The sequence below is a fragment of the Blennius ocellaris genome (genome assembly GCF_963422515.1).
Source record: "Blennius ocellaris genome assembly, chromosome: 16".
NCBI classification, from domain to species: Eukaryota; Metazoa; Chordata; class Actinopteri; order Blenniiformes; family Blenniidae; genus Blennius; species Blennius ocellaris.
The window spans coordinates 19,154,664-19,182,341 of record NC_137665.1 but is presented as its reverse complement, the minus strand read 5'-3'; the positions used below and the strand labels follow the sequence as shown (position 1 = coordinate 19,182,341).

General features: G+C 51.4%; 1 protein-coding gene across 1 annotated transcript; it reads right to left on the bottom strand.

The window, feature by feature from the left end:
* LOC308140861 (protein TANC2-like) lies at positions 1–27,345 on the bottom strand. Its single transcript, XM_080510812.1, is given in 30 exon segments — positions 1–1,654; positions 2,106–2,206; positions 3,386–3,520; positions 3,737–3,828; positions 3,918–4,050; positions 5,727–5,902; positions 6,645–6,768; positions 6,882–7,015; positions 8,256–8,349; positions 8,676–8,867; positions 9,896–9,994; positions 10,245–10,382; positions 11,587–11,709; positions 12,385–12,493; positions 12,820–13,016; positions 13,093–13,227; positions 13,306–13,506; positions 13,585–13,665; positions 14,736–14,908; positions 15,001–15,232; positions 16,013–16,131; positions 16,284–16,541; positions 16,618–16,743; positions 17,671–17,970; positions 18,046–18,130; positions 18,132–18,209; positions 18,527–18,666; positions 23,074–23,181; positions 23,257–23,356; positions 27,191–27,345. Coding segments are annotated over 29 exon segments (5,337 nt in total). The 5' UTR covers positions 23,315–23,356; positions 27,191–27,345; the 3' UTR covers positions 1–258.
* Positions 27,346–27,678: the final 333 nt, after the last annotated feature.

The following is a 27,678-nucleotide window of genomic DNA, read 5'->3' as shown; positions in this document are numbered from 1 at the left end:
TTTTATTCAATCGTAAACACACGACAGAAAACAAGCCGGATGCTTCTGAATCCAGACGACCGACGAGGAAGAAAAACACCTGTTCAGTTTCAGAAAGACTCAATTTGGAAAGATAAATATCACCGGCAGTCCTTTGTACAAAGTGGCTTCCTCCTGCTGCTTCCTCAGACTGCAGTCTCAGGACCAGGACCTGGTGTAGGTCCAGACCAGGACCTGGCGCCTTGCGTCTATGCGTTGTTGCATCCCTACGCGCTGCGCCTACACGTTGGACTCCACGAAGGGCCGTTTGGGTTTGACGGGCGAGCTGGACCCTGTGCGCCTGTTGGACGCTCGCTCTGAGCGGCCGTGCATCGCCGGCAGATTTCGGGCCGCTTTGGCGTCCCGGTAGGACGGACTGTTGGCCGACGCCGCCGGGTCCAGGTCTGGCAGGCAGTCCGGGACCAGGTGCCTGCTGTGGGCGTTGTTGTTACTGCGGTTGTGGTAGGCGATGGAGGACGGGGCAAAGACCCCCTGAGCTGAGGGGCTTTTACTGGCCGGGGTGAGGACGGTGTCGACTGAAGACACGGTCCAGGATCGAGACGGACTGAGGCCAGACGCCGGACCAGAGGGAGCCTGGCACTGCTGGTACACCTGCGCTGTTTGGTCCGTCACGCCCAAGAAGGGCGTGTTTCTGGAGGAGAGCGCCGCCTCTCCAGGATAAGTCCCGCCCCCAGCCACGCACACGTCTGACTGGGGAGAGGAGAAGGCGAAGAGGTCGTGGTGGTGACCAGGAACAACTTCGAGCTCCGAGGGCGGGTCCATGTGCTGGGTGGAGGCGGAGCTCCTGAAGCTCGGGGCGGCTGGCCGCCCCCTGCTGGAGGGGAATCGAACATTGACGCTGTGGGAGTGGATCAGGGGCCTCGGAGGAGGGGCCTCGGCGGACGGGTGGGCACTGAAGGGCCGTGGAAGGCCACCCTGCTGGTGGTACTGGTACTCGTGCGGCGGCGGTCCAGCGGCCGCCTCGGTGACCTCCATGGGGTAGTGAGCTGCTTTGGATTGGTTCCGACCCAACTGACGAGAGAGTGCAAAGCGATTCACCGGCCCCGGCCCTGCCCCCGACAGACATCGCCCCTGGCCGATCAAGTCCTGATCTTGGTCCTCCAGCTCGTACGGAGGTCTGGAGCTTGGGCCAGCCTGGACCTGACCACCCGGACAGAACCCTTCCGCCAGGTGGGCCAGCTCCTGGGGCACCTGAGCAAACGGGGAACAGGCAGAACCTCCCAGAACCCTGCTGGAGTGGGACGAGGAGGTGGGCTGGCTGCTTCGGACCACCTGGACCACGGCTGGTTGGAGCCGGAGGGCCTGGACCTGGAGGGAACTCTGAGAGGCCACGTGGCCTCCGCCCTCAGACTTGGGGCCGGCTTGGTGCTGGAGGGGGACGGAGTGCTGGTACAGGTGGGTCGGAGAGACCGAGGTGGGCAACGGGTCTCGCGAGCAGCAGTGGGGGTCCAGGATCTGAAGCGTGGGTAGAGGAGGGTGCAGGGACTCTTCCTCGCCCCCCTCCCGCTGCTGCCGGCACTCCTCTCGGACCCGGGACAGCAGGCGCTGGATCTCCCTGTTGGACGGGCAGAGCTGGCTGGCCTCCATCAGGTCCTCCAGAGCGGCCTGGAACTGCCTGGGCAGAAGACAAACAAACAAACTGAAGCAGGATGACAGAAATCCACAAGCCTCCCAGTTCATCAGCTGGTTGTCTTCCATCAATCACCTTAAAGATACGAGTTTTCACAAACCGTCTGGTGACGTCACCATACAAACTCCAGTAAACCCCTTTGATCCCTTTGAAACCTGAAGCTTTGAATGAATGAAACACCCACCCCAGCTGATGTCCCCCCCTCCGGCCCCCCTCTGGCCCAGTAATGATACTGGGTCGGCTTAGCACCCGTTTAGCCCCCGATAGGCCTGGACTTTGGAAAGACAGAGAACTGGTGCTAAATCTGGTGCTGGACCAGAACTAGAACCTGGTTCTTTCCGGTAGGAAAAGACCCCGTATGAAGCCCTGCAGACTGACCATCACTGTGAAGGACGTGAGCAGCGCAGGAATCGCTCCAGACCTGCGGTCCACTCACCTGCGGCTGCGTTTGGCTCGAGCCCGGGCGTAAAGAGCCTCGTAGGATTTAGCTTTTAGCTCCAAAGCCTTGGTGGCGAACTCCTCTGCCAGGCTGAAGTCCTGTGAGGACAAAGGAAGGTGTGAAGACAGCAGAGCTGGTTCTGCTGGTCTCTACCGCCCTCTGGTGGTCACCACCAACCCTACCCACTTCTACTGGTCTGTAACCGCCTTTGGTGGTCAGTACCAGGGGAGCGGAGGCAGGGTAAGGCCAGTGGAGGTGAGGTAAGGCAGGGTGAGGCGAGTGGAGGCGAGGTAAGGTGGGGTAAAGTGAGTGGAGGTGAAGTAAGGCAGGGTAAGGTGAGTGGAGGTGAAGTAAGGCAAGTGGAGGTGAGGTAAGGCAGGGCTTGGCGAGTGGAGGCGAGGTAGGGCGGGTGGAGGCAAGGTAAGTGGGGTAAGGTGAGTGGAGGTGAGGTAGGGCAAGTGGAGGCGAGGTAAGGTGGAGTAAAGTGAGCGGAGGCAAGGTAAGGCAGGGTAAAGGGAGTGGAGGCGAAGTAGGGTGGGTGGAGGCAAGGTAAGTGGGGTAAGGTGAGTGGAGGCGAGGTAGGGCAAGTGAAGGCAAGGTAAGGTGGAGTAAAGTGAGCGGAGGCGAGGTAAGGCAGGGTAAAGGGAGTGGAGGCGAAGTAAGGCAAGTGGAGGTGAGGTAAGGCAGGGCTTGGCGAGTGGAGGCGAGCTGAGGCGGGTGAAGGCAAGGTAAGGCGGAGTAAAGTGAGCGGAGGCGAGGTAAGGCAGGGTAAAGGGAGTGGAGGCGAAGTAAGGCAAGTGGAGGTGAGGTAAGGCAGGGCTTGGCGAGTGGAGGCGAGGTGAGGTGGGTGAAGGCAAGGTAAGGTGGAGTAAAGTGAGCGGAGGCGAGATAAGGCAGGGTAAAGGGAGTGGAGGCGAAGTAAGGCAAGTGGAGGTGAGGAAAGGCAGGGCTTGGCGAGTGGAGGCGAGGTAGGGCGGGTGGAGGCAAGGTAAGGCAGAGTAAAGTGAGCGGAGGCGAGGTAAGGCAGGGTAAAGGGAGTGGAGGCGAAGTAAGGCAAGTGGAGGTGAGGTAAGGCAGGGCTTGGCGAGTGGAGGCGAGGTAGGGCGGGTGGAGGCAAGGTAAGACGGGGTAAAACGAGTGGAGGCAAGGTAAGTGGGGTAAGGTGAGTGGAGGCGAGGTAAGGTGAGGCGAGTGGAGGTGAGGTAAGGCAAGGCAATTGGAGGCAATGTAAGGTGAGGTAAGGCAAGGCATATGAAGGTGAGGTAAGGCATGCTCACGTTCATCTTGCGGCGGCAGCGCGACAGGTTGAGCAGGACGACGACTCTCAGCTGGACGAACGTCTTCAGGTCGTCTCCCGGGAACTTCTGCAGAGCTGATTGGTACGACTGACACGCCTCCTTCACCTGCCCCTGCTAAACACACACACACACACACACACACACACACACACACACACACACACACACACACACACACACACACACACACACACACACACACACACACACACACACACACACACACACACACACACACACACACACACACACACACACACACACACACACACACACACACACGGAGGGTGAAGGTAGGAGGAGCACACAGGGTAGGGTGAGGAGCCCTACCTTGTAGAGCAGGTCTCCTTCCTGGACCAGCTTGCTGAGCAGAACCATCAGGATGTCAGGTTTGGAGGTGGCCATGGCCCAGGTCGCAGGTCCTGAACACAAAGCACTGTCATCTTCCTCATCATCATCTTCCTCATCATCATCACCATCTTCATCCTCATCCTCATCAAGGCGTCCATACCTATCTGAGCCCCCTTCTTCAGCAGGGCGATGACGGCCGACGTGTTCCTGCAGCCCACCGCTCGGTCCAGTGGCCGCATGCCGTTGTCGTCCACGTGCTCCACCGAGGCGCCTTGCTCCACCAGGTACTGCACCTGACACACCGCACATCTGGGGTCAACTCCACCGCCTGACACGCCGCACATCTGGGATCTACTCCACCACCTGACCAAAAGCCTTCTCCACCCTCACCAACAACCTGCCCCACCCTGACCAACAACCTGCTCCACCCTCACCAACAACCTGCCCCACCCTGACCAATAACCTGCCCCACCCTCACCAACAACCTGCCCCACCCTGACCAACAACCTGCTCCACCCTCACCAACAACCTGCCCCACCCTCACCAACAACCTGCTCCACCCTGACCAACAACCTGCTCCACCCTCACCAACAACCTGCCCCACCCTGACCAACAACCTGCTCCACCTGACCAACAACCTGCCCCACCCTGACCAACAACCTGCTCCACCTGACCAACAACCTGCTCCACCCTCACCAACAAACTGAACTGAAGACCTTTAAAATGAACTCACCCGTTCAGAACTACATTTAATACTGACCTACTTCTTTTACGTGTGACGGTTTTTAATGTTTCTCCATTTTATGCCTGCTGATTTTATGATGACGCATCTTAGTGTTTTCAAAAGCGATATACAAATAAAATGTATTATTATCATTATTACTATTATTATGATTATTATTAGAGTTAGACTTGTCAGATCAACCTTTGTGGAGCTAAACAGACTTGGAACAAGTCAACAATAAGAACAAAAACATAGTTCAAAGCTCAGTGACCAGGATTTATTGGATTCTGTCAAAAAGATTGCATCTCTTCCGAGAAACGCTTTTTCTCCTAAACTCCTGCCAGAGGAGAAAACCAGAGTTAATCCTGTTAATTTGTGGTGGTATAGCAGCGTTCTGTGGGCATACAGCGCCTCTAGTGGTAACTGACGGTGTGGAACAGAGACCTCTAGTGGTCACTGACGGTGTGGAACAGAGAACTCTAGTGGTCAGTGACGGTGTGGAACAGGGACCTCTAGTGGTCAGTGACGGTGTGGAACAGGGACCTCTAGTGGTCAGTGACGGTGTGGAACAGGGACCTCTAGTGGTCAGTGACGGTGTGGAACAGAGACCTCTAGTGGTCACTGACGGTGTGGAACAGAGACCTCTAGTGGTCACTGACGGTGTGGAACAGAGAACTCTAGTGGTCAGTGACGGTGTGGAACAGGGACCTCTAGTGGTCACTGACGGTGTGGAACAGGGACCTCTAGTGGTCAGTGACGGTGTGGAACAGAGACCTCTAGTGGTCAGTGACGGTGTGGAACAGAGACCTCTAGTGGTCAGTGACGGTGTGGAACAGGGACCTCTAGTGGTCACTGACGGTGTGGAACAGAGAACTCTAGTGGTCAGTGACGGTGTGGAACAGAGAACTCTAGTGGTCACTGACGGTGTGGAACAGGGACCTCTAGTGGTCACTGACGGTGTGGAACAGGGACCTCTAGTGGTCACTGACAGTGTGGAACAGGGACCTCTAGTGGTCAGTGACGGTATATACACTTAGATACCAAAAGAGATGTTTAGTTGCAGAAGAAGCCTGATTTCCCTGCTGGTGTGTTCCAGAATTGTAGAACTATAGAAATAGATCAACTTGAGCAGAACAAAGCGGCAGAGAGACGTTTGACTGTTTCATCGTGTACGTTAGAATTCAGAGACGTGGTGAAACGTCAGGTGTTTCGGGGTGTGATGTTGGAGATGCGTGTTGGACACACCACTTCGGGGTCACCGCAGAAAGCCGCCAAGTCCAGCGGCGTCCGCCCCCTGCGGTCGGCGTGCGAGGTGTGGGCGCCGCGCTCCACCAGCTGGCGGACCAGCGGCAGCCGGCCGTTCAGGCAGGCCCAGCTGAGCGCCGTCAAGCCCTCGCGGTCCGTCTGCTCCAGGGACGCTCCTGCGGGACAACACCGCTCTGGGTCAGCCACCGTCCTGATGCAATGGTCTCCATGGCAACGGGGAGACCTTCTCTGGCTCGGGCCATTCTGAACCTCACTAACTCAGGAAGGGGAAAGCATTTTCACAGATGAAGGTCACAAACTGCTTCACACCTCAGTGTGGGGAATACACTAATGTGAAGAGCTACAGTCAGTGTGAAGAATACACCAGTGTGAGGAGCTACACCAGTGTAAGGGGCTATACTAGTGTGAGGGGCTACTCCAGTGTGAAGAGCTACAGACAGTGTGAAGCATACACTAATGTGAGGAGCTACAGTCAGTGTGAGGAGCGACACCAGTGTGAGGGGCTATACCAGTGTGGGGGGCTACACCAGTGTGGGGGGCTACACCAGTGTGGGGGGCTACACCAGTGTGAAGAGCTACAGTCAGTGTGAAGAATACACTAATGTGACAACCAGCTGAACAGAGGATTCAGGAGCGAGAGCGACTTGGGTCAGTTGTTTATTCAACTTTGACTCCAGTTTTGTCAGTGTTTTCTCTGATCAGCACGTTGAGATGTGGTTTGATTTTAAAGTGTCTTCAAATAAATACGTTTTATAATCATTATATAGTTTTCATCGGGGGTGCAGACCTCTAAACACGTTAGAGGACTGACTGGAAAGGACCAGAAGAAGAAAGTCCTGCTGAACAGAGTCATGGTGATGATGAAGCACTGGGGGGTGGTGGTGGTGGGGGGGTTACCGTGATCCAGCAGCAGCTGGGCCGTGCTGCTGTGGCCCTCCGACGCCGCCATCATGAGTCCACTGCGGCCCTGCTGGTCCACGCCATTCACCTCCACGCCACGACTCAGCAGCAGCTCCGCCACCTGGAGGACACATCTGCAGAGCTCAGAGGTAGCGTGTGTGCGTGTGTGTGTGTGTGTTTGTGTGTGCGTGTGTGTGTGTGCGTGTGCGTGTGTGTGTGTGTGTGTCCTCCCACCTGCCAATGGCCGTGTTTGACGGCAGTGAAGAGCGGTGCCGCCCCCTGCCTGTTGCCCTGGTGCACTGCGGCCCCCTGGTCCAGCAGGAGCCTGCAAACCGTCATCCTGCCCCGACCGGCCGCCGCCGTCAGCGCTGAGGACAGAGAGACAAGACGGATCAGGACCCCCCGCCATCAAGAGGACGGATTAGGACCTTTTTGAGCCAAGACACACTTTTTTCTTTGGAAAAACCTGGAGGCACACCACCACCACCACCACCACCACCACCACCCGAAAATGTTAAAATGTGAAACTCTGTAGCCTCTATTAACAATATAAAGTCTTTCTCATCAACGTTTTATCAACAGGAATCAAATAAATACAGAAAAAAAGTATTTCCCAATGTGTTTTTTTAATAGTGACTCCCTCAGTGTGAAACCTGGACCTGATGGATGAAGACCTGAGATCCTGGTTCACATTCTTCCTTTTCTAAAACTTCTCCATCACTGTCACTGACACAGTACTTTGATACAAGATGGTAGCAGGAGGTGGAGATTAACCACACTGACGTCTGTCACTTTCCATTTCACCGGCAAAGATCTGTGCTGCCCTCTAGTGGTGAAGAGTATTTATACATGATTACTCTGCAACACACTGCTCTCACTGCTGACAACGGCTGTGAGAGCAAATGATTTTTTTGGAAAAAATGTGAAATTGGATAATTTCCCACGGCACACCTGACTAGATCTCGCGGAAACACCAGTGTGTCGCGGCACAGCGGTTGAAAAACACTGGTCTAGATATACATATCTGAGGAGCTCTAAGCCCCGCCTACTTTTTAACCTACTTCCTGGAGGAAACGGGCACCGGATTTGGCTCCGGTTAGTTTTACTGTAACACGACCCTGACCTTGTTGTGCGGTGGAAACACCACAACTGGCTCCTGACTGGTTACAAACGTTCTCCCTTAAGACTCAACGGGAAACCCTGGGTAACCGCACAATAAATAAACAAAAGAAGAATAGATAACTAAAAATAAGACTACGCTACAACAGCTACCAATCAAAGTGGCTAACGGTTAAAAAAAGATGAAACCGTGAAAATTAAGCGACTAAACGTGACAAAATAGATTCAAACTTTGTAAGACCGCTTAAAATGACTAAAATGTGTACGTGAACCACATTATTAAAACATTTCAAGCTTTCAAAAAAAAACCTGATCCTGGTACACTGAATACTGGAAATCACGTCAAAGTGCAGAACCATCAAATCAATCAAAACTTTTAAGAGCTGAAAGCACTACATCAAGGAGTGTGTGTGTGTGTGTGTGTGTGTGTGTGTGTGTGTGTGTGTGTATGTGTGTGTGTGTGTGTGTGTGTGTGTGTGTGTGTGTTACCTGTTTCCCCCCACAGGCTGTCAAACATGTTAATTTCAGGTCTCTCCTCGTCGTCCTCGCTTTCCTCCTGCAGGTCCAGCAGGTATGACACCATCTACACACACACACACACACACACACACACACACACACACACACACACACACACACACACACACACACACACACACACACACACACACACACACACACACACACACACACACACACACACACACACACACACACACACACACACACACACACACACACACACACTGGGTGATGTGACCTGGGGCTTCATATATAAAGGCTGCTGAAGCACAAAAGGTGTGTGTGTGTGTGTGTGTGTGTGTGTGTGTGTGTGTGTGTGTGTGTGTGTGTGTGTGTGTGTGTGTGTGTGTGTGTGTGTGTGTGTGTGTGTGTGTGTGTACACCAGACCTCTGTGTGGCCCATGCTGGCTGCAGCGACCAGCGCCTGCTGCGTGGCCTGGCCCACGCTCGCCCCCCGCTGGCTGCAACAGGAAGTGCAGGTCCAGTCGGCGCGCCGCAGCAGGAGGCGCAGCACCTCCTGGTGGCCGCGCTGGGCGGCGTGCACCAGTACGCAGCGACCCGAGGCGTCCACGTGCCCCGCCTGGGGGCCGTCAGAGAAGCACGGACATGGGAAGACGTTCAAGCTTTAGACGAAGAGGCTCAAAGAGACCGGCTGCCACGTTCTCTCCCCGTATAGCGTCGGCCTGCTGGCTTCAGCATCAGCAGATATTGTTCGGTGCAGGTTGATACATTCTTAGGTAGTTTTGCCGTGAATTCCCCCTACATTGTTGAGATCTCACAAGACCACGGAAAGTTTGCATGCAAATTCTCCCCCCCTTTCTGCTCAGAGGAGACCGACTCCCCCCCATGCTCTCAGCCAGTCACCGATTGGGTGAGGCCTCAGAGTTTGACACCTTTGAATGAAGATGTGTTGATTCTATTACAGTGACTGAGTTCTATTGATAATATTAGATTCTATTACAGTGATTGAGTTCTATAGATAATGATATTAGATTCTATTAGTGATTGAGTTCTATAGATAATGATATTAGGAGCAGTTATCAACCTGTAAACCAACGTTAGCTCTGCCACAGACACAGGGTCTTGCATGCTAATCTTTGCTTTACTAACTAGTTAACTCACAATCCTACATATATCACATCAAAGACAACATCCCACAGGAACTGAACACTATCTGACGACTCCTGACGTTTTACAAAACAAGTCTCATTCACATCAACTCTAGAAACGGTCCTTTAAGCAGAGACACAGGAAGGAGACGCTAAAGACTAGCTTCCATGTTCCATTGTTCTCCAGCACATGGCCGAGACCCAGGTCAGACTTCCTGCTCTCTGATAACCTCCATTTGGAATGTAGTTTCTTGTGATCCGCCATCTTGTTTTGTAGTTCCATCACACGTCTCTCTCTCTCATAGATCTCTCACATAGATGGAACCCCGTAGGTGGGCCGCACTACATAAATGGTACCTAGTGATCCTTATGAGGTAAGAAATCTGTACAACAGTGAGTCACACATCCAGTTTACCAGCTCCGGATTGCACCTGACTGTGTGTGTGGGTGTGTGTGTGTGTGTGTGTGTGTGTGTGTGTGTGTGTGTGCCACTTGTTACCTTGGCTCCATGCCGACTCAGCATGTTGACGATGCCCAGGTGTCCAGCAGCGGCGGCGAATCCCAGCGCAGTCAAACCGTCCCGTGACCGCATGTCCACCTACAGACGCAGCCGAGTGGTCAGGGGCCTTCATTTATAAAACAGTGGAAAATTCCTACTAAAAATGTTCACGCCCCCAAAAGATGAAAAGGACAGTTCATCTCCCGCCCTCAACACGCCCACTTTCTACCATAAACCGTCAAGGCAAAGAGCCTCGTCGATATTTTTAAATCTCAATCAGTTGATCGCCGGCGCTTGACGCTAAATCCTGACAGAAAAAATTATGTGTGTGTGTGTGTGTGTGTGAGACCTGAGCTCCATGGTCCAGCAGCAGCGCTACAGCATCGACATGTCCCAGATGAGCATAGACGCACAGCAAGGGGGCGCTGTTGAGGACGTCGCTGCAGTGGTCCACGTCGGCTCCAGCCGCGATCAGCAACCTGCTCACCTGCACAGGTACACAGCACAGCTGCAGTTTGTGTGTGTGTGTGTGTGTGTGTGTGTGTGTGTGTGTGTGTGTGTGTGTGTGTGTGTGTGTGTGTGTGTGTGTGTGTGTGTGTGTTTCTGAAAGTAACATTTTGAAGATAAAATCAATGTTGATGTTGCTTTGATGTTCAAAGTGTTCAAGGATCGCGCAATGCCAAACTTTTTTACTGGACACTGGTCCAGTGATCCTGCAGTTTTTACTGGACCGGAGTAAAGTTTGATGAAGAAATTTTCTTTTTTTTTACAACTCCTCTCCACAGTAAAGTATGAAATGTCGGAATGTTTGCATGTTTTCTCTCAAAAGACAACCTGAGGTTAGTAGTAGGTGAGAAAACGAAGCAGTACAAACTATTTTAGTTCCATGAGGACGATGTGGGGGTCTGCATGACGTCATTTCATAATAAACTAGTTCTATCTTTAAAACCTCACAATCTCTTTGTTAATTCCTGGAGAAATTCTTTATCAACGTAGCAGCAACACAATGTTTCCAGCTCTAAAGCAGCTCCAACCATCGGGACTATTTCCAGGGAGTTTAGCGTGGAGGAGGACGCAGCTTCACGGAGGTGTGACTCGCCTGCTCATTGTTTTGATGTCAGAGCTTCTCCTGGAGAGCCGGAGTTTTAAAACGCTGACGTCTGGCGGCAGAGCGCCACCTGCTGGACTACGGCTTTGTAAACATCCACGTTGACGCTTTGTGGGGTTTTGAGTGTAAAATACGTCCAAACAACAACGTGTTGTCATGAAAAGTATGATAGCCGCTATGCTAACTTCCCTAGCATCCTCGCTGGCTGCAAGCTGTGGAATGGATTTCCTGACTCATTACTCCTCGTCTCATTGAGACCCGCCTCCGCTCAGGAAATCCAGTCCACAGTTTGTAGAGCAGCGGCAGGGAACCACTTTCAGCAGATCAGAAAAAAACGTCAAAATGTCTCAAAAAAACCACAAGCGCATTCAAGCAAGGCGGGTAGATGATTAATTTGCCCGAGCAAAGCTTTTACTAGCCCCGGACGTTGGGACAAGCCTTAATGTTGAGCCCTGAGAGTGACAGATGAAAAATTTGGACATGAGACCAAATTTAAGAGGATATTAACCAGGCCAATGGCATTTTTATCGGTAATGACAGACTGTCTGACGTATTTCGTGATCACTGGTAGAGGTGACATTACCTTGATGTTTGGAGTGTAAAGGTTCTGTAGCGACGACAGAACTGGGCTCAGATCCTCGGTGCTGTAGGACAGCCACAGCCCCTGGAGGACGGAGGAGGAAACCCCGAGCGTCTTACTCAGACCCTGGAGGAGAACCGACACGTTAGTACAATGCAAAGTTAGCATGTGGCTACAAGGCTAGGCCTGCTTTCTGCTTTGATAATGTGAAAACGCTGTTGGGACGACTTTTTCCGAAGACTAACTATGATGTCAGTGTTTTTGTTGAGAAGACTTTCATCTGCATCTGCTAGCCGGTTAGCTTTGGAATGCTAATACGTGACATTAGTTTATGAGATGAAGAAAATATCTGTTAACGATGTTTCTCCATGAAGGTTTGAATGCAAGCATGTTGTTCTATTTCATCCTCCCAGACTTCCAGAGGCGGCGTTTTAAACCCGGGATGTTCCATCTCGCGCATGCGTAGGTCGAGTAATTATATCAACAAAGTCGGGAACATCCAGTGCTTAAAGCGCCACCTCTGGAAGTCTGGAATGATGAAATAGAACCGTAGTTACGTACGTAACTTTCAATTTAAAAAGCTTGACTGCCAGGACTTGTTTGCATAACATGCAACATAAATGAGAGCTTTTATAGAAACTAGCCGGTCGCTGACAAGTGGCTAAACAAGGTTAGCTGAACTTCTCCAAGGACAGACGTTAGCGTGCATGTAAATCATTGAGTCACAATCGTAGACGTGATCAGTGCTGCTGGCAGCATTAAAAAGTATCTTTGTAATGTGAGTGATGCCAGCATGCTAACTTTGTAGATGTGAGCCTTGAGGATGTGATGTCCCAGCTCCAGCGTCTGCTGTCGGTTCAGCTTCCCGTCCTGCCTGCACAGCCAGAAGGCTAACAGCCTGTGGCCGCTCCTGCAGACACAAACTGGCCCGTTAGCAGCAGTTAGCATCAGGAGGCTAACGGCCCGTGGCCACTCCTGCAGAGACAAACTGCTCCGTTAGCAGCAGTTAGCATCAGGAGGCTAACAGCCCGTGGCTGCTCCTGCAGACACAAACTGGCCCATTAGCAGCAGTTAGCATCAGGAAGCCAACAGCCTGTGGCCACTCCTGCAGACACAAACTAGCCCATTAGCAGCAGTTAGCATCATGAGGCTAACAGCCCGTAGCTACTGCTGCAGTAACAAACTGGCCCGTTAGCAGCAGTTAGCATCAGAAGGTGGTTCCGCAGGTGATCGTACCGCGGGTCACAGAGGAAGCGGTCGTCCTGACCCTGGCCCCTCCAGAGCAGCCACTCCCTGAAGGAGGCGTGGCTCAGCATCCTGCTGCCGTCGCTGCGTCGCAGCAGGAAGGAGGACAGCTGTTCCAGCCGCTGCACAAACTCCCCCCACTGCAGGCTGCCTCTGGTCAGGGTGCCGGCGTTCACCACCTGGAACAGCTGTGGCGGCGGAGGGGGCGCAGGGTCAGTGGCCTTGGCGGGGACTCACAAGGTGGGGCTACGGTACGGCGGCTACCTGCTGGTCGGTGAGCGGGCGCAGCGACGCTACCGTCACGTTGAGCAGCGGCAGAACTCTCTGGAAGGACGACTGGGTGGGGAAGCGCATGTTGAGCTGCAGTAGGTAAACCTCGGCCAGGCTGACGGGAAGCACCTGGAGACACACACACACACAGCTCAGACAGGTTGGCGACCGCCGCCCGCCAGACGGCGAGAGGCCGGACCCGCTCACCTTGAAGCTGGAGCTCTTCAGCACCAGGGAGCCTCCTTGGATCAGGTCCAGGGTCAGCTTCAGGTACAGGTACGAGCCCCGGCTCAGGCTCTTCAGGTGGCCCGCCAGCTTAGCCAGCGCCGCGGGGTCCAGGCGGCCGTTGCCGAGCGACACGTTGCTCTGGATTTCGGCGCTGCTGTGGATTCGCTGCATCAGGTAACCCTGAGAAAACCCGGGCGGAGCTCAAAACAAGGCGGGAGAAACAAACGTCCGCCGGTCGTCAGGGGAGCCAACGTTTACCTGCAGGTCCTGGTCGATGGCGCCGTTCTGCTCTATCCTGTCCAGAGAGATGCGGTGGAACGGCAGAGAGCGAGTGATCTCCTGACGGAGGAGAGAACGACAGTCCGGTGACACACACAGACTTGCCGGACCGCGGACCGACAGACCGCTGATCGGTTCACACATCAACGGTCAGAGGATCGATCGCGTGTCAGGCTTAGTAATCCATAACCAGCGACAAAGGTAAAAGATAGTTTAGCTGTCCAAACAGCTTTCAAAATACACATCAGATGAAAGACACAATGTAAGACTAAAGACAAGACCAACGACTAAAGAGAGAGACCTAAGACTAAATACACAAAGTAAGACTAAAGACAAAACCTATGACTAAAGACACGTAAGGCTAAAGACAGGATGTAAGATGAAACACAATACTGAGACAAAATACTCCTAAGACTAAACACAACACGTAATACCAGTAAGACTGAAGGCTACATGCAAGACTAAAGGCTAAGTGTGGAAAGTAAAGTCTAAACATGGACACTCATGACTAAATGTAAAGACTAAAGACTAAATGAGGAGACTAAAGACTAAATATAAAGACTAAATGTGGAGACTACAGACTAAATATGGAGACTAAAAATTACATGTAAAGACTAAAGACTAAGTGTGGAGACTAAAGACTAAACGTGGAGACTAAAGACTACATGTAGGACTAAAGACTAAATGTGGAGACTAAAGACTAAATGTGGAGACTAAAGACTACATGTAGGACTAAAGACTAAATGTGGAGACTAAAGACCAAGTGTGGAGACTAAAGACTAAATGTGGAGACTAAAGACTACATGTAGGACTAAAGACTAAATGTGGAGACTAAAGACTAAGTGTGGAGACTAAAGACTAAATGTGGAGACTAAAGACTAAATGTGGAGACTAAAGACTAAGTGTGGAGACTAAAGACTAAATGTGGAGACTAAAGACTACATGTAGGACTAAAGACTAAATGTGGAGACTAAAGACTAAGTGTGGAGACTAAAGACTAAATGTGGAGACTAAAGACTACATGTAGGACTAAAGACTAAATGTGGAGACAAAAGACTAAATGTGGAGACTAAAGACTACATGTAGGACTAAAGACTAAATGTGGAGACTAAAGACTCCGGCGCCAGTACCTGCTGATCCGTCCTGACTGTGGTGACGACCTTCAACCAGGATGGAAACTTCTGGATGTTCCGGGACAGGAACGAGGTGAGAGTGTCTCCATAATCTGGCCGGTGGAACTCTGCCTCGTTCAGCCCGTCAATTAGCACAATAAGCCCCGCCCCCTCCACATGAAGCTTCCTGTCTGGATTGGAAGAGGAAGAACGGTGGGACGATGGCCGGTTGTCGTGATGTGAGAAGCCAGCAGCACTGTGGGGGGGGGGGGGGGGGGGGTACCTCTATGGAGAAGCTCCAGTGGTTCCAGGATTCCCCTGTAGAGGGCGGCGCTGGGATCCTGGATGCAGGAGCGCAGACTGAGCGCGCTCTGCAGTTGCGGGGAGCGATGCAGCAGCTCCCGATAGACCGCCAGCTGGGGGGCGGTGCTCAGCATCGCCGCCATGTTGTGGATAAACTCGGGAACCAGGCAGGTCTGACAGTTATCGGCCTGACAGAAGTGATACGAGACCACCTGCAACCCGCAGACACAAATCAGAGGCCGGCATGAACCGGTTGTTAGCTCAACGAATCTATTTTTCCAAAGAAACAGGCCTGCAAGGGGTATTTTTTATTTAATGAACTTTTCGTATGCCAGCCTACCCTGGGTTTTTAATGTTTATTGGTGAAAATGATTGTTGTTCTTTTAAAGTAAGATATTTGTTAACTTTTATTCTGATTTCCAAGTGATATTGTTTCGCTTATGCTTGTAAGCCATTGCTACTGTTTCATTGTTTTCAATTACCAGAACTAATATCTTACAATCTACTGAGTTTTCTATACTAATACTAAAGAGCTCAGGGCCCCATCTAGTCACAAGGTGATAAGACGGGTTTTATAAAATGGAGGCACTGCTCGGATTAGTTCTGGATTAATCGTAAAATTCAAATAGTTTTGTGAAACATTGCGACAGCTAAACAAAATGCAGATAAAGCAAGAGTTAAGATGAGACCGACCTGCAGTGTGAATGTGGCCCGAGTTAGCGTAGCCAAAGATTTGCCCAGTGCTGATCTAGATTGTTTGACTATAGCTCATTAGCTTAGCATTGCACAAAGAAACCTGGACATAATTTGCTGACGTGACCCTGGAACGTCTGTGGTGCCTCCAATGATAACGTGTAGGCCAGGACAGTAGTGTGTGTCCAAGAGAAAGAAGCATTAATGCAGAATATTCCATAACACTTAGTATAGTTTGCCATTGTTGGCTGTTAGCTTAGCACTACACATAGCCTTAAAGTGTCGGTAGCGTTGCCTACTTGTGCTGCGAGCCTCCCCAGCACCTCCTCCTGTCTCCTCCTGGTCTCAGGAGTTCCTGGACAACTCCCTCCACCTCCTCCTCCCAGGGAATCATGGGAAAAAGTGACAGGCTCCCCATCTGGAGGGAGGAAACAAGGAACATAAAGAGCCAGTTTTTAATTTAAAGAGCTTGTTTCGGGGGTCTGTTGTGCAGAATAACACCCCCAGCTGTGTGCATTAGACTTTAGCTTTTAGCGCTTTAACACGTTGGTTGAACTGCTCATTGCTTACGTTTCAGTAAATTCGGGTTGTTTGGCCACATGCGGTTTCCATGACAACTGAGCGCCACCAGACGAGCAACGATGGACGTCTTGCCAAAGCCCATGTTGCCGACGATGACCACGCCGCGCGCGGCTGCCGGGTCGTCGGCGCGCAGGCGGGCGTCCACTTCCTGGAAGAGCCACTCCCTGCCGGTGAACGGCCAGTCGGGCGGCAGCCCGGGAACCTCAAAGAGGAGGGGCTTCAGGTTGAGAGAAGGCGTGAAGCGCACTGCGAGAGAAGAAATGGCAGTCACGGTGGAGGGGGAGGAGGAGCCGTGCCGCTCTCGCCCGGGGGGGGGGCTCACCTCGGGGCTCCTGCTGGCTGTGGCCCCCGCTGTTCTGCCGGGGCGTCCTGAGCGACGTCCTGCTCGGTGCCGCTCGCTGCTGCTCATCCAGGTAGGCGAGGTCTTCAAGGTGGGCTGAACTGGTGGCTGGAGGAGGAGGAGGAGGAGGGAGAGGAAGGAACCAAGTGAGCCAGAAAGTCTCCTTTCTCATTCTGGACGAATGATTTCAGCGGCAGTGGTTTTATTAGAACACAACGGAGAAGCTCTTCCTCTCGCGGACGTGATCGTGGTTGAAATTCTGGTTCTAAATCCAAAACGAGTCAAACCAATCTAAAATGTATAGTTTCAGCTGGTATCTACTTTAGCTGATATGCCAAGCTAACATTTGTGCCGACTCATGGTTAGAACATGAACACAGTGGTTGGTTCAGCAGTAAAAGTTTCTTTATCTTAGCACAAGTCTTGGAAACTGAGACATGAAGTAAAAGTTAATTTAACCTGTAGACTGTTGGGAATGAAAACATGCTGGCAGCAGAGCGGAGGAGCAGGAGAGCAGAGGAGGAGCAGGAGAGCAGAGGAGGAGCAGGAGAGCAGTGGAGAAGCAGGAGAGCAGAGGAGGGCAGGAGAGTAGAGGAGGAGCAGGAGAGCAGAGGAGGAGCAGCAGAGCAGCAGCCGCAAGAGAGCAGCAGAGTAGCAGAGCAGGGTAGGAGAGCAGCAGGAGAGGAGAGCAGCAGAAGAGCAGAGTAGGAGAGCAGAGCAGCAGGAGAGGAGAGCAGCAGAAGAGCAGGGTAGGAGAGCAGAGCAGCAGGAGAGCAGAGCAGCCGAGCAGCAGGAGAGCAGGGTAGGAGAGAAGAGCAGCAGGAGAGCAGGGTAGCAGAGCAGCAGGAGAGTAGAGCAGCAGCAGTATACTGAACCTGTTGACTTCATTTCACTTACAAAGGTTCTGCAGGCTTTAGTGTCTCTGTGGCGACTAACAAACACACACACATGTTCTCTCTCTCACTCTCTCTCTCTCTCTCTCTCTCACTCTCTCTCTCTCTCTCTCTCTCTCTCTCTCTCTCTCTCACTCTCTCACCGGCAACGGAATTCGGCCGGGGCATGAGGTAGAGCGGGATGGAGTGGGTGGAGCCTGAGCAGTGTGCAGAAGCGGGGCCTCGTTCTGGGTGGAGCTTGTTGAGGCTGTAGGTGGAGGCATCCATCCCGCCGCTGGAGGCCACCATGGAGGACGAGGAGGTGGAGGTCACTACCATGGAGGGCGAGGAGGTGGAGGCAACCACGGGCCAGCCTCCCGGAGGCCACAGGTGGGGGCTGCTGCCACGGTAACCACCGGCATCCCTCTCCGCCGCGGAGTCGGCAGAATGGCCGGTGAGAGCGGCTGTGGAGGGTGGAGGAGAGGGGTTGGAGGTGGGGGCTTTAGCAGCGTGAAGCGTCCCTGACTGAATCTCGTCACCTATGATGCCGCCGTCTCGGCTCTCCGGCGTGGATGTGGGCGGGGCGTGGTTGGAGGAGGCGCGCTTGCTGCTGCTGCTGCTGCCAGCGCCCCCCTCCAGCAGGGGGCAGCGTGCAGCAGGGGGATGTGTTGCTGCTGGCCAGGCTGGAGGACGGAGACATCCTCTGCATGAGACACAAAACACTTCAACACAACTGCCTTCGTTTTGCTTCAGCGAACAGTTGAAACGAGATGTTGCATTGAGCTGCAGTACTATTTTCTACCACAAGATGGTGTAATGAGTGCAAAAACACTCCTGCATCTTCTGTGACGTTTTTTAATCACTAATTTTATAATTTTTACATTCAAATTTCCTCAGAAAGTTTTGGGATATGGAGAGTAACTTCCAATGACAGTGTGAAATGTTGGGACTTCTTCCAGAACAGGACGGATCGGCGCTCAGGCCTCCGGGGGGGGGGGGGGGTGGCTGCCGAGTGATCACCTGCTGGTCGTCCGGGCAACGGTACGGTGACCCCGGCTCTTCACCGGCCACCTTTTCCCCCAGCAGGAAGCCCAGCCGCGTCATCAGAGCGTCGGCAGCCTGGTCCACCGTGGGGGGTGGGCCCAGATCCTCCTCCTCACCTGCACACGCACATCACATGACCGTCAGCGCCATGTTCCGCTGTCGCCACGCCCGTGGAACAAGCAGGAAACAAGCCGTCAAGGGTGGGCGGGGCTAAGAACCCACTACGCCCTCTTGTTGCTCAGACTGGTATCACATACAGAACATAACTCTCTGTTCCGGCTGCATGTGACACTTTGATATCAAAATGTGATAAAGTCATGAAATGCTTCTGATTTGCAATTTGAAATTGTATTAAATCTCCACCTGATTCTAAACAGTTTCTAGCTACATTTCTATAGAAAGGACTGAAAGAAAAGATGGACAGACGTAATACAGCAGACCAATCACAGCCCCTCGGGTGGAGGCTGGAGGCTGTGTGGTGGAGGTGGTTAGAAGCTGTGTGGTAGAGGGTGGAGGTGGTTGGAGGCTGTGTGGATCGGGGTGGAGGTGGTTGGAGGCTGTGTGGTGGAGGGTGGAGGCATTGTTGATCAGGTTGGAGGAGGTTGGAGGCTGTGTGCTGGATGGTGGAGTCTGTGTGGTGGAGGATGGAGGCTGTGTGGTGGAGGATGGAGGCTGTGTGGAGGAGGATGGAGGCTGTGTGGTGGAGGATGGAGGCTGTGTGGTGGAGGATGGAGGCTGTGTGGTGGAGGCTGTGTAATGGAGTGTGGAGGCTGTGTGGTGGAGGCTGTGTGGTGGAGGCTGTGGTGGTGGAGGATGGAGGCTGTGTGGTGGAGGCTGTGTAATGGAGTGTGGAGGCTGTGTGGTGGAGGCTGTGTGGTGGAGGATGGAGGCTGTGTGGTGGAGGCTGTGTGGTGGAGGCTGTCGGGTGGAGGCTGTGTAATGGTGTGTGGAGGCTGTGTAATGGAGGGTGGAGGCTGTGTAATGGAGGGTGGAGGTAATTGTGTTAAAAAAAAAAAAATGTTTGGAAACCCAGAAGATATAAAAGCAGCGTCCTGGTCTTCATGTGAACCCCATTGACTAGTCCCCTTCCTACTGTTGCCGTGGCGATCTGAACTTGCTCCGCCCCTCAACAACCCTGCTGAATGACTCATAGAAATAAGTGTCATCACAAGAAGTGTGGAAAACAGAAAAAAATGTTCACACACACACACACAGAAATCCAAACCCTCTGAAAGTCTGTAATTAGAGGAACTGCTGACAGTGGAAGAAAATCCTGGAGAGCATGTGAAAATAACTGTGTGTGTGTGTGTGTGTGGGGGGGGGGGGGGGGGGGGTGTTTGTGGTCGGACAATGACAGGGTGTGTGAATCATTTTTAGAAGAAAGAGAAAATGGAGAGATCAGATCAGGAGGTTCCGACTTCTTCACTTCTTCTGTCCATCTCCTTTCCCTCCTTGTCTCTCTACCAGTTTATGGGTGTGATCACTCCTTTTTAGTCCTTGTTCTGTCCTTCCATTTTCCTCCTTCCTTCATTCTTGTCACTTTTTAATCTGTTCATTTGCAAATTTCAATTTCTTTCTTAATATTCATCTCTCTCTCTCTCTCTCTCTCTCTCTCTCTCTCTCTTCTCTCTCTCTCTCTCTCTCTCTCTCTCTCCTCTCTCTCTCTCTCTCTCTCTCTCTCTCTCTCTCTCTCTCTCTCTCTCTCTCTCTCTCTCTCTCTCTCTCTCTCTCTCTCTCCTCTCTCTCTCTCTCTCTCTCTCTCTCTCTCTCTCTCTCTCTCTCTCTCTCTCTCTCTCTCTCTCTCTCTCTCTCTCTCTCTCTCTCTCTGTTAGTGCACCTAGTCATATTTCTCTCTTCCACTGCGTCCATTAATCATCCCTCCATTATATCTTTGACTCATTGTGCTATTTCCTGTCCTCCCCTCGCCTCCATGTTTCCACTGTAACAAAATCAGTAAGGCAGCAATAAGTGTTTATTACTTAAAATGGTAATTATTTAACCGTTAAGTCTTAGAGACAGTGTGAGTGTGAGTGGTTAAGTGATTAAAGACCTTACTACCACCAGGTCTGTTTCATAACACAGTGTGGAGCCAATTCACTAATTTAGAATAAATAACTTTATTACATTGTTGCTGTGCAATATAAAATAGTAGAGATGAGGAAAAACAAGGCTTTTTTTAGTAGGAAAGACGGGTTTCCAAAACGGGTTAAAGCAGGTTTAATTCTTATCTTAATGAACAATTGAAAATAAATCAGGAATTTGGAAACTAGAAAAAAACAAACTGCAAGTTAAAATGTCCAAGTGAGTAAGTTAAAGTGTAAACCAGTCTTTACTGTGATACTGGATTCTAACTGTTTCAGATTAGGAGAGAAGATTGTTGACATGATGTCAAACTAGCCTGAGTGTCCCTCCATTAACGTAAACACACGTTAATGTCAGGTGTAAACACACGCTAATGTCGGGTGTAAACACACTAATGTCAGGTGTAAACACGTTCATGTCCGGTGTAAACACATGCTAATGTCAGGTGTAAACACATTCATGTCAGGTGTAAACACATGCTAATGTCAGGTGTAAACACATGCTAATGTCAGGTGTAAACACATGCTAATGTCAGGTGTTAACACATGCTAATGTCAGGCGTTAACACACATTAATGTCGGGTGTAAACACACATTAATGTCGGGTGTAAACACACGCTAATGTCGGGTGTAAACACACGCTAATGTCGGTGTAAACACACTAATGTCGGGTGTAAACACACGCTAATGTCGGGTGTAAACACACGCTAATGTCGGTGTAAACACACGCTAATGTCGGTGTAAACACACTAATGTCGGGTGTAAACACACGCTAATGTCGGGTGTAAACACACGCTAATGTCGGGTGTAAACACACGCTAATGTCGGGTGTAAACACACGCTAATGTCGGTGTAAACATACTAATGTCAGGTGTTAACACATGCTAATGTCAGGTGTTAACACATGCTAATGTCAGGTGTTAACACATGCTAATGTCAGGTGTAAACACACTAATGTCAGGTGTAAACACACTAATGTCAGGTGTTAACACATGCTAATGTTAGGTGTAAACACACTAATGTCAGGTGTAAACACATGCTAATGTTAGGTGTAAACACATGCTAATGTCAGGTGTTAACACATGCTAATGTCAGGTGTAAACACACGTTAATGTCGGGTGTAAACACACTAATGTCAGGTGTAAACACACTAATGTCAGGTGTAAACACATGCTAATGTTAGGTGTAAGCACATGCTAATGTCAGGTGTAAACACACGTTAATGTCGGGTGTAAACACACGTTAATGTCGGGTGTAAACACACGCTAATGTCGGGTGTAAACACACGCTAATGTCGGTGTAAACACACTAATGTCGGGTGTAAACACACGCTAATGTCGGGTGTAAACACACGCTAATGTCGGGTGTAAACACACGCTAATGTCGGGTGTAAACACACGCTAATGTCGGTGTAAACACACGCTAATATCGGGTTTAAACACACGCGAATGTCAATGTCGGGTGTAAACACACTAATGTCGGGTGTAAACACGTTAATGTCAGGTGTAAACTCGTTCATGTCAGGTGTAAACACACTAATGTCAGGTGTAAACACACTAATGTCAGGTGTAAACACGTTCATGTCAGGTGTAAACACACTGTCAGGTGTAAACACGTTCATGTCAGGTGTAAACACGCTAATGTCAGGTGTAAACGCGTTCATGTCAGGTGTAAAGACACGCTAATGTCAGGTGTAAACACACGTTAATGTCAGGTGTAAACACATGCTAATGTCAGGTGTAAACACACGCTAATGTCAGGTGTAAACACACGCTAATGTCAGGTGTAAACACACGCTAATGTCAGGTGTAAACACACGCTAATGTCAGGTGTAAACACACGCTAATGTCAGGTGTAAACACACGCTAATGTCAGGTGTAAACACACGTTAATGTCAGGTGTAAACACACGCTAATGTCAGGTGTAAACACATGCTAATGTCAGGTGTAAACACACACTAATGTCAGGTGTAAACACGTTCATGTGAAGTGTAAACATGCTAATGTCAGGTAATTGGCACCGATATAAAACCCACAAGCAGCGAAATGAGTAAAAAACAGTCGTCTTTGGAAAGTTTCTTTGCAAAAGGGAAAAGGCCCAGTGAGGAGACAGAAGAATAACATACAGGTGAATAGAAAGACATTTACAAAATACCACAGTTGTTGTGTTGGTTGTATCAATTTATATTGTTGTATTTATTCACCACACCTTAAAGGCCGGTCCGTAAAAATATTGTCTGACGTTAAACTGGTCCGTGACAGAACAAAGGGAGGGGACCGCTGATTTCAGGAACATACTGTCGTCAGTGAAACATTGGAACTTTTAGCTAGATAGAGAATGTTTAGACGGGATGACCAGGTTTGGATGTTGCAGGTTTTTTAAACTCCTGTGGTTCTCCAGTGAACAAGCGTTTTTCTGAAAAGAAACTGTTATTCATCCTACCGGCTTTCTTGGTCAAGCGGAGGTTGAGAAGGGGGGACGAGGGCAGCGAACGAGTGAATCCCTCCATCATCCTGACGTCAGACCCTTCGGACTCGATGCCACTGCCACCTGGTGGACAATGCGGAAAGTGTGAGGTTCTGTTACTGCGTTTGGAGATCTGGAGTACACATGGAGAGTACTGACCACTGTTGTTCTTGCGACTTTTTCCGCCCAGCAGCATCTTCAGACTGTTCCGGAACATGGTGGCTCACAGGGACGAGGCGAGTCTGCCCGTCAACTCACCCTGAGGAGGAAACAGGGACCGGCACTCGTGATTTTCACTTCTCACTTGCTTAAATCAAACAACACAATTGTTTCTACCATATCCAACAGCTGGAATACCCATCCACCAGTACCTGACCCAACCAGTACTTGAACCAACTAGTGCATGACCAAACCAGTACCCGGCCCAACCAGTGCCTGACCCTGACCTAACCAGTACTTGACCCAACCAGTACTTGCACCAACTAGTGTCTGACCCAACCAGTACTTGACCCAACCAGTGCCTGACCCTGACCTAACCAGTGCCTGACCCAACCAGTTCTTGACTCAACCAGTTCTTGACCCAACCAGTACTTGAACCAACTAGTGCCTGACCCAATCAGTGCCTGATCCAACCGGTACTTGGCCCAACCAGTGCCTGACCTCACCAGTGCCTGACCTCACCAGTGCCTGACCCTGACCTAACCAGTGCCTGACCCAACCAGTGCCTGACCTTGACCTAACCAGTGCCTGACCTAACCAGTGCCTGACCCTGACCCAACCAGTGCCTGACCCAGCCAGTGCCTGACCTTGACCTAACCAGTGCCTGACCCTGACCTAACCAGTGCCTGACCATGACCTAACCAGTACCCGACCCAACCAGTACTTGACCCAACCAGTACCCGACCCAACCAGTATATGACCCAACCAGTGCCTGATCCAACCAGTACTTGACCTAACCCTGGCTATTCTGCAAAAACTGTGACTCGTGGTCCAGAAAATATGGTATATGAAAATGGTTATTCAGTGATCCTTAACATACTTAAGTTCACAGCAGCACATACGTGAGCATGACAGGGTGTGTGTGTGTGTGTGTGTGTGTGTGTGTGTGTGTGTGTGTGTGTGTGTGTGTGTGTGTGTGCGCGCATCATTTTCCTGACAGGCTACGTCAGAGGGATTTCCCTTTGAACCACTACCCAAAGAGAGCCTGAGGAGGAAGTCACACACAGAGTACTAAGTTGTTATCTGACTTCCTGCAGAACTCCCTCTCATGCCACCCCCACATACAGGAAAAGTGTGTGAGAGAGTGTGTGTGTGTGTGTGTGTGTGTGTGTGTGTGTGTGTGTGTGTGTGTGTGTGTGTGTGTGTGTGTGTGTGTGTGTGTGTGTGTGTGTGTGTGTGTGTGTGTGTGTGTGTGCCTTCCTGCAGATAAACAAAGGCCAAGTTGATCCAGCCACCTCCCTCATGACGAGGGTGTCAAACTGAGATCCTGGAGGACCACAGTCCTGCATGTTCTCCACGTCTCCCTGCTTCAACAGGCCGGTTGCAGTGAGCAGCTCGTCGTCTGGCTTCATGCTGAACTCAGTGATGAACCATCCTGACGGGCAGGAGTGCTGACGAAGGGAGACATGGAGAACATGCAGGGCTGGGCCCCTCAGGGGTTTGACACGTCACCTGGCGGGGCAACTCTATTTTCTTTGATATTATTACTAGCATTATTATTGATTTCATATGAGGCTTCACTTTAATCGGGTGTTATGTTGACGTTAAAGTTAACGCACCTCCGCTAACGCTCTAGCTGGTCAGGATGTGTCTACTACTACATGACTATTTATTGCCACCAGCCTCACTACAACCTGCCACCAGCAGCATCATTGACATCCATCCATCTCACAGCAGAACAGAACCGAGCTGCAGGTCTGTGATAAGATAAGATGACGCTCCGCACTGCCATGACGGGAACCGAGACCCCGACAAACACGGAGTCCGTTGAATTCCACCATCTGTCAGCAGCTGCGTTCTCCTGAGAAGGTTTTTATTGTGAAAAACACCAGCCATGAGCCCGAAAACAAGAAAAATCCACTTCCAGGAAATGAAAACCTGTTTCCATTTCCTGTTTTGACACCTTCAACACAAAACACTTCATCTAAGAGTTTCAAAATTACATGATGTCATCGGGGCAAAGACTTTGGGGTGGTGGGAGGGGGGGTGGGGGTAATCTGTGGACACATGGGGGGTGGGAGGATGGGGGGATGGGAGGGGGATAATCTGTGGAAGTGCTGCAGATTAGTATGAATGCAGCGTGACACATAATCCCGTCATGTCAACAGACAAAGGATTTTTACATCCTGCCAAAACAAAAACCCCTTAACTGCCTCTGACATGGGGATCTACCCCTTAACTGCCTCTGACATGGGGATCTACCCCCCAAACTGCCTCTGACATGTGGATCTACCCCTTAACTGCCTCTGACATGGGGGTCTACCCCCCAAACTGCCTCTGACATGTGGATCTACCCCTTAACTGCCTCTGACATGGGGGTCTAACCCCTCAACTGCCTCTGACATGTGGATCTACCCCCCAAACTGCCTCTGACATGTGGATCTACCCCTTAACTGCCTCTGACATGGGGGTCTACCCCCCAAACTGCCTCTGACATGTGGATCTACCCCTTAACTGCCTCTGACATGGGGGTCTAACCCCTCAACTGCCTCTGACATGTGGATCTACCCCCCAAACTGCCTCTGACATGGGGATCTAACCCTTAACTGCCTCTGACATGGGGGTCTACCCCCCAAACTGCCTCTGACATGGGGATCTACCCCCTCAACTGCCTCTGACATGTAGATCTACCCCCCAAACTGCCTCTGACATGGGGATTTACCCCTTAACTGCCTCTGACATGGGGGTGTACCCCTTAACTGCCTCTAACATGGGGATCTACCCCCCTAACTGCCTCTGACATGGGGATCTACCCCTTAACTGCCTCTGACATGGGGGTCTACCCACCAAACTGCCTTTGACATGGGGATCTACCCCCCAAACTGCCTCTGACATGGGGGTCTACCCCCCTAACTACCTCTGACATGGGGGTTTACCCGCCAAACTGCCTTTGACATGTGGAACTACCTCCCAAACTGCCTCTGACATGGGGATCTACCCCCCTAACTGCCTCTGACATGGGGATCTACCCCTTAACTGCCTCTGACATGGGGATCTACCCCCCTAACTGCCTCTGACATGGGGATCTACCCCCCTAACTGCCTCTGACATGGGGGTCTACCCCCCAAACTGCCTCTGACATGGGGATCTACCCCCTAACTGCCTCTGACATGGGGTTCTACCCCCCTAACTGCCTCTGACATGGGGATCTACCCCTTAAGTGCCTCTGACATGGGGGTCTACCACTTAACTGCCTCTGACATGGGGGTCTACCCCTCAAACTGGCTCTGACATGGGAATTTACCCCTTAACTGCCTCTGACATGGGGGTCTACCACTTAACTGCCTCTGACATGGGGGTCTACCCCTCAAACTGGCTCTGACATGGGAATTTACCCCTTAACTGCCTCTGACATGGGGGTCTACCACTTAACTGCCTCTGACATGGGGGTCTACCCGCCAAACTGCCTCTGACATGGGGGTCTACCCCCTATCAGGGCAGGAGAGGTTCACCGATGCCGGTTCCTTCTTGTTCCAGCTGCACTGAGACCTCAAGGACTCGTGAGGCGTTCAAGGACCTAAGTTACACACTGTTCAGCTCCCGTGGGGGGGTAAATGCATCATGGGAGGGGTATATACCCTCATCACTGGGGGTAAATTCATCATGGAGGGTAAGAACGAGCATGATAATTTGCATTCGGCTGCGTGTGATCATTAGTTATTCATGTGCACCATAATATGGTAGGAGGGGCAGCACCGCCACCTTACTACGTCTGGCGCGCGCGCTCTCTCTCTCTCACACACACACACACACACACACACACACACACACACACACACACACACACACACACACACACACACACACACACACACACACACACACACACACACACACACACACACACACACGAGACACGGTGGACCCTCCGTACCGTGTCGGGCGGCGCCGGCTCCGTGTCGGCCTTCAGCTCGCGGTTGCGTCCTCCTCCGTGAAGCCCGGTACAAGCGCTCCTCCCCGGCGACTCCTCCATTCATCGCCGGCTCTCCCGCGGCCGCTCTCACCCGCACAGGGACGCTGGCGCGACGGCCATTATCCTCCGTCCCCTCACGCCACCTCCTGGTGAGCGCGAGCTTCTCTCCTGTCGCCGGGGAGCTCGTGAATTATTCACGAGGAGGCGTGAACGGGTGAACACAACGCGTGAACAGCGACATCTAGCGGCTCCCCCGCGGCAGTGACAAGGTGCGGTCAAGCCAAAACTCAAGGAGGCAGGGTGCGATGTTCTCAGGGCCGCCCTTGGCCAAGTGGGGGCCCTAAGCAGGATTTTATTTTGGGGCCCCCCTTCCAATAACATAATAATAATAATAATAATAATAATAATAATAATAATAATAATAAAAAATTACAATTACTAACTAATCA